Raw genomic sequence first — 12,289 nt, forward strand, 5'->3', positions numbered from 1 at the left:
TATTAGTGTTTATTTTGTGATCACTGAAATAAGAGCTACTCAAGATAAGCCAATTTGCTTTTTTTTCTGGGCAGCAACAGACACGATTCTATGGGTAGTTTCTTGATATAAAAAACTTACACTTGAATTTACAGACTGACTTTGCAAAACTGAAGACTCTGATTCTCCAGAAAACAAAATGCTCAAAGCAGTGAAAATTAACATAAATTAAAAGCAAATTCTTTGCTGTAATGATTTACATCAGACACAAATTTAGTCCTATCCTCTCTCCAAAATGGCCTGGGTTCTTTACCTTGCTAATGGAATTAGTAGAAGGAGAGAAAAGATTACAAGTAATATTTCTAAAAGCAATAGCTTGAGCTAGTATGTTTTCTAAAACAAGAATAGAGAAAAGAACGAGCTGACTCACTAGACCTATGATGTATGGAAGAGGTGCACAATGCTGAAGGTTTCTGATCAAAACTAGAAATATTCCTACCACAACCCATCCCAACCTACGTCCACTTCAAATCRCAATTTAAGAAACAACCAGTTACCTAGCCTTACTGTCATATTTCAAGAGGCATGTTAAATTAAATGGTAATTTTTCCCTGAAGTACACCAAGCCAGATTCCAAAAACACTGGCTGAAGGAATATAAATTTCTTGTACACTGGCACTAGCAATTACTACACAGTCCTCCTCTTATCTCTTTTTTTCTTTTTCTCCAATGACTTGTGACTATGATACATATTCTAGTTTTCTCCTCACATTTGCAATGTATATCTGTATTTTACATGTCCYTTTTTTGCAGAACTAGCAGCTGCTGCTTTGGTTGAATTTAATTTTAACACACCTCATAACTAAGGAGATGGCAAGCATGAAACTTTAATTACCTGTCTGTGGAAAGTAAGACTTTAGCTGTAAATATTCAACAAGAAAATACAGTTGGTCTGATTCCAGTGGTATGAAAGACCGCTTTGGTCTCCCAAGCTATGGAAAAGTTTAAGAAAAACATCTGTATGGAGTTTTTGTTTCTAAGTCTAGAGATTATTTGCGCATCGGGTGAGTCTGACTGCAACTCATTGCAGGTGAAGAAGGTCTAACACTGAGCAAGTATCTTCSTTCAGGTCTTAACTTCTAGTTTAAAGTAGAGTGGCAATTTTTTTGCAAACCTTACCCAGTGAAGGATGGCTACAAATTTTCCATTGGAAACACTGACAAAAAGTGGCCTTTCAAAAAATAAAAGCGTTAATGGAAAATTCTGTGGCCATCTTCATTTTTTTTCCCCTAAGGCCTTGATCATTCCCTGCTTTTCTTTTTCTTTCTTCTGAATTTTTCCAGTGGACATAAAAAARGGAGTTAGTAGCAGAGGATATTTAGGCTTCCTGTTTCTTACAGAAAAAAAAAAAAAAAACTCTGGAAAATACAAGAAATGCAAATTAAATTTGCCCTTGACTTATGCTGGATATTCAAATGCAGCAACTTGAAGTAAATGAAAAATCATTGAGAAATACAAGAGTTCGTGTAGTTATTACAGAAAGGGAAATCTACTGTTTAAGTCTCATCCATACACAGACACATATAGTTCAGCAAGAACTGTCCATACAAAAAATCCGAATGAGCAGTAACATTTAAATCCCTCCAAGTTGCTTCTTCTACRTGAAGAAATGGATTTCTCTTGATTTGAGTGCTCAGCATTGTGGCTACAAAATCCCTGTACTGCCATCAGCGTTATCAAACGCCTCCTTGTGAGATTGCTCCCCAGTTGATGATGGGATATATATTAGAAGCTTCTCACAAGTTTCTCCACTCCACGTTCTAGTTTAAAAATTTCATCATTCCTCTCTCACTGCACCACAATCTATCTTTTTGGGGTAGTTGGAGCCATTTTCAAGACCTTGAAGGATCACTGTTGGCTCTGCATCTTGATTCTAATAGTTTTATATAGCAACTACTCATCCAGCTGTATTTAGGAGCTTTGRAACTCAACTGCTATGCTACTGAGCAGGTTTGGAAGCCTCTTTAGATCACAGTAGCTAAAGCTTCAGCTGAATTCCTTCATCTGTGCTACAGCTGAAKTAAGATATTGAGCATTTTCTCCTTTCAGTCATCCATGAGTCTGAAAATTTTAAGTACTATAGGAGAAACAAACTCAATGAGCAGGATCTACAGGGCAGGTCTCATGCAAGGAGCTGTTTTCCATTTTGGGCTACAGAAGCAGAGGCTACAGATAGCAGAGGCTGGAAATCCTCCAGATGGATACCCACTGGCAGTACATTGAGTTCTCCCCACCCTTGGAGGCAGGTGCTCCCAATTCCCACATAAAAAGCTATACTTCTATGCCCTGCTCATTTTCTTGTTATGGAAGACCCGGGGACCAGCCCTGCCATATCTTCTCTGAAAGATAAAGTTTCTACTTTTCCTGTCAAAGTACAGATTTTAAAACTGGTATTTTAGCCCCTCTACCCAGAGATACATAGCTAGACTTTCTTCTGTCTTCCATTCTTAATTTCAACAACACTATGCCAAAGAGCATAGCTTCTTCAGTCCTCTCCCTTTACTCCTTTAATACTTCACATCTGTCACTAAAGCCTTGTTTCCATTCCCCTCAGACTGGTATGCCACTTAACAAAGTGGACGAAAAAATGTCAGTCACTGACTCAGACTGACAACTGTAATTCATTACCTCTGACCTCCCAGCCACAGCTCATGCAAATCACTCAGAACACATTCTTGGAGCTCTTAATTGCTTCCCTTTGTTGGATCTTTCTATTTCTATCTTATCTTTTTGCTGGCTGCCAATGAGCTTCTAACTGACTTCATAGTGTTGCCGGGTAACTCTGTTTAGGCTGATACTATTGAAACTGCTTACAGTCACAGCTTGATTTTAAATTTCACAACGTGTTTTTTTCCTTCTAGTGACAATTCAGGAATTTAACAAGGTTGCCCATAAGTGCCTTAGAAATAATCAGAAGTGCTATAACAGGGCTCTCAAAAGGATAGTTCAAGTAAGCAGCCAAACTAAGCCCAACTCCTGAACCACTTGAAGTTTGCCTCTCTCCCTAGTGGTGTGAACAACAATTCTCCAGATTTCTGAAGCGCCTTCTACTTGAGCATGGATGATAACTTAAAAAGACCTTAATTAACCCTCTCAAGACCCCTTCCACAAGCATTATTCCCAATTCTGTGGCTAAGAAAAGCATAAAAGTTAAGCAGTTGTCCAAGTGCAGGACAAAAAGAGAAACTGCTGTAGCAGCTCTCCCTATTTTATCAAGTGCACAATCTCTGCCAAAAGTTGTTGCTGTTCTTCTTAAATCATAAATGAGTCAAGAGCATAAGACAAGGGTGCAAACATTTTTCAATCAACTGTCAATAAACAGTCTCACTGTGGAGTATCTCTCCAAGGGGCAGTTGAAGAGACGGTGAAAGTTGAATAGATCTCCACTGTATGTCAGTTTTTCTCAGAGATGCTAAGATAATTCCATCACTTTCTAGAGACATCATTTAAAAGGTAGTTACAAATAATACACCTTGGAAACTACAGGAAGTGTAGTGCCCAGGTTTTAGAAGGAAAGCCACTAACAGATTTTGTTTATGCAAAATAAATAAATAAATAAATAAATAAATAAAGGAGGAGGTAGTGGAGGGGGACCCACAACCATCAGGCAAAAAATGAAAAAATATCAAAAGGCAAAACTGGGTCCTAAGTTGCTACAGAAAAAGTGTTTTCCATAGAACTAATTATTTACATTCACATCTTAAGATTGTTGAATCTAAAATACAGAAGTTAGTTTAGTGAGTGTTTTGCTTATCAASAAAAGTGATAAGCATCAGAGCTTTACAAAAGAGAAACAGCAAAAATATCTTTGCTTCTTACCCTAGGGAGACGGGTGATTTTGACCATAGACATTGTTTTTAGAGAGCTATGTGTTTACTTCAGGAGCAGTACTGGTCCATATCGTGAGTCGATCTGGCAAGACAGGGAGCTAATCATGCCTTTCTATATAAAAAGTAATGGCAACTTTCCTTCTCCTTTAATCAGTGCTGGGAAAAGGAAGATGTGTATCCTCTGGCAAAGAAATAATGAATTTGCTGAATCCACACAAAATGGGTGTATAYGAGGTAATTCAAAGAAACATTTCCAGTGGTTTGGCCAGTACAGTAACAGTACTAACAGCAGCAGTGATATTGGTATCAGTGAGAGCCCTAATGACTCTGCCAGTGYGGTTAATGCACTGATGCCATTTGAGCAATCACCATGTTGCTGCCAGTGGCACTGCACCAAAATGTGAAATTGCTAGAGTTGAAAAGATGTTTAGCAAGGTATGTAGTTTTATTTTGTCCTATTTTATATGCTATTTGCTTGAGAATGTTGTTTCATCTTTTAAGGAAAAACGAATAATAAACTAATGAAACACACTCCCCTCTTCTCTAGTTCTAGCATAGCTTAATGCCTCCATAATCTAATTTTTCAATTGTTTCATTATAGCATTTATGGTTACATTGCTGCTGTATTACTCTTCTAGTTCCTCTCCTAGATGTTTTAATTTGTTAACACTTTTATTTAGAACTAAAGATGTATATAACATTGAATAAGGAAACACACAGCTCCAGTCTCATTCCAGATTAGAAACAACATTTTCTGATGAACTTCACAACCCCAGCAAGAGAAAGTCTGCACAAACATGGCTAAGATTTCATTTAATGCTGTATGAATTACTTTACAACTTCTCTAAAATCTAATGAAGACTCTTTTTTCTGAGTGAAGAAGGGCCTCATAACTGAGAGACTGAAAAAAAGTAAATACTGAGGGGGGATTTACATGAGGATAAGGGGGCTACCCTAAACAAAATCTCTAGGAGGATATTTAAATTTAGATCTCTTGCAGAGAAGAGTAAGATCATATATCTGTGAATTCCAAAGGGATCTATGTATAGGTGTCACTGCCTTGAAACTATCACCTACTGTTAACCTGTGTTCCACTACTCCATTCCTCTGGAAAGTTTAGGAGAGTGCTGAAACACCTTATCAGAAGATTCATTTTATCTGAAGAACTGACTAGATTTATCTTTACAGACTGTTTCAGCAGAATGGTCCTGAATGTTATCCTGGTTTCCTCCAACAGCAAATGTTTAGCACAGAAAGTCAGAAATAAAAAGCCAAAGATTATAGAGGAATTCATCAAAAGACAAAAAACCCACTATGCATGTGTACAAATATATACGTAAAAATACATATAGAAATATGTATAATAATAATAATAGATAAATAATATGTAAAGAGAACTTTGCCACTAAATAGTGGGTCAAGAAGATGCTGTTACTGTACTTGCTCACACAAAAACAGCACAGCTTTTATTGAGGAAGAATTCTTCCAAATCAAACCGAGAAGTTCCACTGCAAACATCCCTGCCCACACCAGGGTATCAATAAACTAATTACAGAAGTCTGATCATGGCTACACAAATGTTATTTAAACAATTACTGACTGACACTCTGCATAGGCTTGTGTATAGGCAAGTTCCTGGAAATGCAACACCAGACCATTATTTAGCCAAAAATGGGCCCACTGTTCCTGAACAGCTTATGTCTGTGGAGTCCCTTCTAAGCTAAGAGCCTGAAGTCATGCAGGAGCTCTCTGAAGCAGCATTTATCTGGTCACACACATCTAGATGACAGCACTGTTATTCTCATTAGGGTGAAAACTTGTGGTACTGACAAGCTGACTCTTGAGATGTCATTCCTTGCTGAGGCATCTTAGTTTTAAACAATAGCTGTCGAAAAACAATGGGAAAGGAAGACTGATAATTTCAGTGGAATAATCAGCTATTTTTTTAATTAAGAATTCATATACACAGCCTGTGGAGCTCTGTGCAAATGGATGCAAAAAACTTCATATAATATAGTCTTTCTGATTGATCTCACATTAATTTGCATTGGCATGGATTGCTCAGTGCAGATTCCTCTTCCCCCCATTCCCATGTCTATCTGACATTGGATTAAAAAGTTAGATAGTCCAGCCTGAGACATGATTTTCCAGAGGCACTGAAGGAGGCTTGCTCAGTCACTCTGTCCTCAGACGACTAGCCTCCCGCTGTTGCTTCTGAATAGTCTTGGAATCTTCCCACAGACGGGGTCCTCTGATGTTCTCCCAGTTATCCAAGTCAGATTTTTCCAGTTTCTGCAGACAAACAGCAAAAACAACAGTGTCAGCTTGAGTGCCCCAAGACTTAAATTATGCATTACTCTAATTTGTTTCCTTTTTGCACAATAAATTCAGTATCACTCTGGGCTGATTAACTTTCACTCAGTCCAAAGGAGAAGTTCAATGTCAAGGAGAAAAAGAGAGGGTGTTAGACAGATAGCTGAATAAATGCCTAAGACGGGCATTACTGTAACTGCCTATCCACAGATAAAATGTAAGACAGGACACACTGAAGCACCTGTATATGACTGGGAAGTATTTTGCATTCACTCTTTCTTTCTTTTCTCACCTTGTTTTCTAGATCAGGTCTTCAAATGCAACTCTGCATGGTACCAAGGTAGAAGGAGTAGTAAGTATTGGTTTAGTTCAACCAGAAAATGAGAAATTAGTGATCTGAAGTATTCTGCCTGCACAGACGCAAGACATCCTGGAAAGGAAAAAATACCTACCACTAAGAGTGTCAATAACAGCACAATTTCCTTCAACACACACTGTTTAAACTAGAGAGACATAYAATAGTTTCTGCTAGTTTCATACGGCATCCAACTGTCACAGATAGATCACTCACTAAGACACACATGGGATATGCTAACTGCTCAAACTGTCTGATAGTTATAAACTATCTAAATTTTAATTACCTCCTCCAATGATTGCACTCTTTATCCAGTCTCAAAGGTGCAAAAAAAGAGAAGAACCAGGCACTCTCCAGACCTCAGCTACAAAATGCTGCTGTTGAAGAAGATAAAGGTACACTATGACTCTCCAAAAAGTATGTCTGAAGACACACTCAGAACGGATTAATTAGCATAGCAGGCAGACAGATTTTACTGAAATTTGTTAAAGCTGTACAGTTCTCATTCCAGATCAAAAAAAAATAATAAATACACAAAAGCAAAACAAGATAATCTACATCTTGTGCACATATAGTCTTATTTTAATTCAGATTTACTGAAACACAATGTGAGTGAATGGTTGAACTTGCTTTCATTTAAGAGTAGCAGAGATGGCCAAAGGCAGCTTTCCACCCCAAATCTAGTTCCTGATGGTCACTATCATTTTCCTTTTTCCTGGAGATGACTCACTCTGGACTAAGTTCCATAGTTACTTGAGCAAGTGCTTCCACTTGCTGTAGGATGACTTCTATTTTCTTGCACAATACCTATACCTGAACTAGTTAGACTGTGAAGACAGGACTAGCAGAGGTACAGAAGTCTCTTTTCCCACTAGGCACAGACCTCAAATTTCTCTGTACCAATCTGGAGAATGTAACTTTACATGAGACACAAGAGGACTCTGCCAACAAGAGACTGATGAGGGGGGCTGCACCACTGCTGGAACTAGGGGCATTCTAAGTGCTACTGAAGAGGACAATACTGTGTATTATTAATCAGACACATGAAGAAATAACCCTAGGCACCATTACAGGCTGGGGACTGACCTGCTGGAAAGCAGCTCTGCAGAGAGGGACCTGGGAGTGCTAGTGGATGACAAGTTGACCATGAGCCAGCAACGTGCTCTTGTGGCCAGGAAGGCCAATGGTATCCAGGGGTGCATTAGGAAGAGTGTTGCCAAGGAGGTGATCAAGGGAGGTGATCCTGCCCCTCTACCCAGCCCTACTGAGGCCTCATCTCGAGTACTGTGTCCARTTCTGGGCTCCCCAATACAAGAGAGATATGGACCTACTGGAGAGAGTCCAGCGCAGGGCTACAAAGATGATCAGAGGGCTGGAGCACCYGCCCTAYRAGGAWCGGCTGCGAGAGCTGGGCCTGTTTAGCCTGGGGAAGAGAAGACTGAGAGGGGATCTGACCAGTGTCCATAAATACTGTAAAGGAGGGTGTCAAGGGGATGGGGCAGGACTCTTTTCAGTKGTKCCSWGTGACAGGACACGAGGCAATGGGCACAAACCGAAATACAGGAAGTTCCACCTGAATATAAGGAAGAACTTCTTTACTGTGAGAGTGACAGAGCACTGGAACAGRTTGCCAGAGAGGTTGTGGAGTCTCCTCTGGAGATATTAAAAACTCACCTGGACACGATCCTGTCTAACATGCTCTAAGTAACTCTGCTTGAGCAGAGGCATCGAACTAGATGATCTCCAGAGGTCCCTTCTAACCTCCACCATTCTGTGATTCTGTGATATGTATTGCAGTGGGATTTAAACCCTCGATTAGGGGGTGATTAGGGCCTCATCTCAGAAAACATCATAAGAACACATAAGAAGATGCTTAACCCTGCCCTGAGCCTGCAGTCTAATTTGCCTACTATCAGTCATCCAAACAAACGACAAACTGAGGGTCTGAGGGACTTGAATAATAGTTGCAGAATAATTCAGCAGCTAAAATAGAACAGGCCTGGTACTGTTAGGTCATTCTGTGTAAAACTCTTCTGCCACTTCTACAACCAGAAGAAATTGCAATGAGGTTAGTCAGATATCAAAAGAAATTAGGCAACATTCAGCAAAACATACATGAGAACACATGCACAAACACAGCAGACTTTCACAAGGTAGGAACAGCTGAATTTTCCATACAGTGGAGTTGGCACAAGTATTTCTAAATAATTGTCTTTGCTACTTTATACATTTCATAATTAGCTGGTCCTTCATTTCAAAAAGAAGGGATCTAAACTGACACAGAAGGAGGGAGAAGGACAGTGTTTAGGGAAAGTAAACATCAACCCATACATTAGCAACTACCCACTTTGATTGCAAATTCAGAATTTAACACCTAATTCCAAAAGAAACTTAAAGGAAACTACACTGAAAGTAACCTTGTTCTTTAAAAGAAGGAAAGCATGCTGTTTTTATTAAACACAAAGGCACCACGCAGCCTGTGGGGTTCTAAACTTTTATCTTCCCATAACTGCTCAGCTCTCAAAACCTGAACAATAAGCAACATTTAAAATATATACAACCAAACTTCAAACCAGTCAAAAGAAACTAGCACAAGATACAACATTTTGTCAGTTTCAAACAGAAATGTAGAAAGGTTCCTGAAAAAGACACCATGATATACAGACAGAACTGTACCACCAAGGGATATACATAGGAAATGGAATTGCTGCAAACTCCAGAGCAGGTGAGATCTATTGACAGAACTAGTTTTTGTCAATTAAAAAATAAAGGATCAAAGATTCTGCTGAATATACGCAGATATTGAATTTTTTTCATTCACAGTATATTTATTGAGATCATGTACATTTTTTGACACCTGTAAAGACTGTCCTTGATAACCTGCTGCAAAAATTTTGTAGTTAGATGGACAGACAACTGTCCAGTGATCAGAATGCAGAGTGATCAGACAATCACATTTTCTAAAAATGATGCTGTAAAACTTTTGAAAGAAAAGAGGACTTCTGTTGCATTCAGATGAACTTTAGAAGGAAAATCACTAGTTAAAGAGGACCTGAAAACTCCAGTTCTTCAATGCTTTTGTCTACTTTGTATTTATTTTCAGATGTATCCACCTCACACATAACTAAATAAAATCTAACCTTTCCATTTAGTCACCATGATACAAATTCTTAAAATAGTGTTATTCCAAGGTGAATGACTATATTAGATGTAGATCAAAACCTAAGTATGTAGCTACATTTTTAAGCAATCTTGTTGCTGAGATTAAGGCCAAGCTGATCATTCTGAAAAGGGCTGTTTTCTTTCCCTCCACTGATTACGTACAGCACAGGCAGAAAAGTTACAGAGTCCCTCCAGATTGCCAAAACTATTTTATACAGTAAGAGCTCAGGTAAGATGCTAATACTGCTCCTAGATTAAGTCAATCTCTTTCATTCTAACTGAGAGTGTCTTTCCATTTTTTTTTTAAGCTACCTGGACTGAGCCCATCTAATTTCACAGAGACATCACATAATGATAGTAAACTACTTTCAGCTTCTACTAAACTGAAATCCATACAAACTGGCAGTCTTACAAGTGAAAAGCTTTGTCTCCCACTTCAAAAGTACTAAATAGTCAGTCATTGGAGACTACAATGAAATGTAATCAGATCAGACACTTTTCCTGCTTGTCTCAAATAACCCAAAGGATATTGCAAATTAGCTTTTTCAAGTAAGATCAGTGTAGTCCATTAAACCTACTGATTCACTTCCTAAATCAGCTAAACTGCCTCTTAAAAGTACTGGACTGACAGAAGCTGTAACTCCAAGAAAAAACYGTGACTATGCAGACAGGCACAGAGAACAAAAAAAGAATATTCAACTGTTCACCACACACTCGACTCCATTAATATTTTTGTTAAACAGCTTGCCTGGCATTCATAAGGTGCAGACAGACCTTCGCTCCCATATTGCTGGTTCAAATACAGTTTGATGGTAGGTAAAAATCATGATCCTCCATCAGCCTTAAACAAAATTTTTTTTAACAAGTTCTACTCTCGCAGGATAAGCATTCATTTCACAATGAACAAATTGAAATCTGCAGAAATTAATTTAGAGCTATTGGTGCTTGGACTGAGTTAATTCAAGGTAGTTGCTTGCAAAAATTTTTGGCTTTAGTCTCTCTGCCTCCCCTCTGTGGAAGGGGGATAAGAAAATCCTGTTTACTTCATGATCTAATGGAATAAATCTGTGATGAGCACCACTGAAAGAAATGACTAATTCAAAAGAAACCATTATTTCCTATTATTATGATAAGCATGCCCATTTGCAGATAAAACATTAGCTAGGGAAGAATGTCTTCAGGGCTGAAAGATGCAGTGAAAGAAGTGCATCAAAACAATCTGTACTTAAATGAGTGTCAAAATAGGTTCAAGATCACAAAAGATACACTGAAGAATTCTATTATGACATAAAGATGCAGAGGTGCAGAATTAAGAATTTGCTATATAACTGAATATCTTCACTTTGTCATCACGCTAATCAAGCCTTATTGGGTTCTGTGCAACTCTTTTYCAGAGCCATCACTCTGATGTCTCAGTTTCTTAATAAAACCTTGCTGTTACACATTAAAAAAAATAAAGTGACATAATTTTATATTTAATTATCTGTGATAAGCTCCCATTAAATTAAAAAAGTACTTTTTTCTAACTAGAGAATACTTAGTTTTTATGTTATTAATATACMTGCAAATCAATATATATTTATCCATATCCAATTTAGGATAGTGAATGCTACAGATAAAAAAAGATTTTTTTGTTTAGCAAGAAAATAAATATTCTTTTACATGTAAAGAATTTAGAGATCTGTCTTTCTTTTCAGTTCTGCCAGAGACTGGCAAAAATCATAATGATGAAAACAACTGTCATCACTAACTACTCTGGTACTTGGATACCATTTGCAGTGCGATCTCATTCATTTGTGGTACAACTAGTTAACCTAATCTATGGTGGATTTTCTTAAGAGACTTTCTTAAGAGACTTTCTTCTTTTCTTAAGAGACCCAATAGGTTACTTTTCCCCTCAGTTATGCCATTTCAGCACTACGTGGGGCTGTGCTCCAAATAAAAAAAAAAAAAAAGGGAAAACAAATATGTACTATTTATGAATTAACCCCATTTAAGCATAAAGCTAGGCAAAACACTTCACACAGGTCAAAGAATCATAAGAYAGACAGAAATGGAAATATCATAGAATCACGGAAATGATTGGCTATATCGTCAAAAGATTTGTATCATAGAACTGCACCACTAATTTGTCTGCGCATCATTTTCCCAATTTGAAAAATGAGAACAGTACTTGTTTCATCTCAGAGGTRTCATAGAACTTAATTAATGTTTGTAGAGGGCTCTCAGAGCCCTATGTGAAGACGCTATAATGATAGAAATTAGTCAATAAACCAAAACATTTCCGTACCCAGTTAAAACCATATCATTACACAGACTTGAATTTTTCAAGTAGTAGAAAATAACATTAGGCAGAGAGCTATCGGTCTGGGAAATTGTGTCTGTCATGATTTCTTCCTAAACGACAAGCAGTTTCACATCTTAAAATGAAGAACATCCTAAAATCCACACAAATCYTGAGAAAAGCCAGTGCCATTTATACCTTACACCTGTGCACCRTTTAAGAGGGACTTCTTGTTTCAAAGGGTTCAAAAGTTCTATAGGTAAAGTCAAGAGAACTCACAAATTGCATGTGCCGTTTACTTTCAGC

At 37.9% G+C, this 12,289-nt stretch overlaps 1 protein-coding gene across 1 annotated transcript in view; it reads right to left on the reverse strand.

Annotated features, from left to right (window-relative positions):
- Positions 1-5,313: 5,313 nt before the first annotated feature.
- The window catches only part of COX16 (cytochrome c oxidase assembly factor COX16), a 47,493-nt gene continuing 40,517 nt past the window's right edge, over positions 5,314-12,289 (reverse strand). The window contains exon 4 of the mRNA XM_085323336.1: positions 5,314-6,161. Within this exon, the coding sequence (XP_085179462.1) occupies positions 6,045-6,161 (117 nt within the window). The 3' untranslated portion in view covers positions 5,314-6,044. The remainder of the gene's footprint in view (positions 6,162-12,289) is intronic.

The sequence above is a fragment of the Rhea americana genome, unplaced genomic scaffold, assembly GCF_003343005.1.
Source record: "Rhea americana isolate MKP2758 unplaced genomic scaffold, rheAme1 scaffold_84, whole genome shotgun sequence".
NCBI classification, from domain to species: domain Eukaryota; kingdom Metazoa; phylum Chordata; class Aves; order Rheiformes; family Rheidae; genus Rhea; species Rhea americana.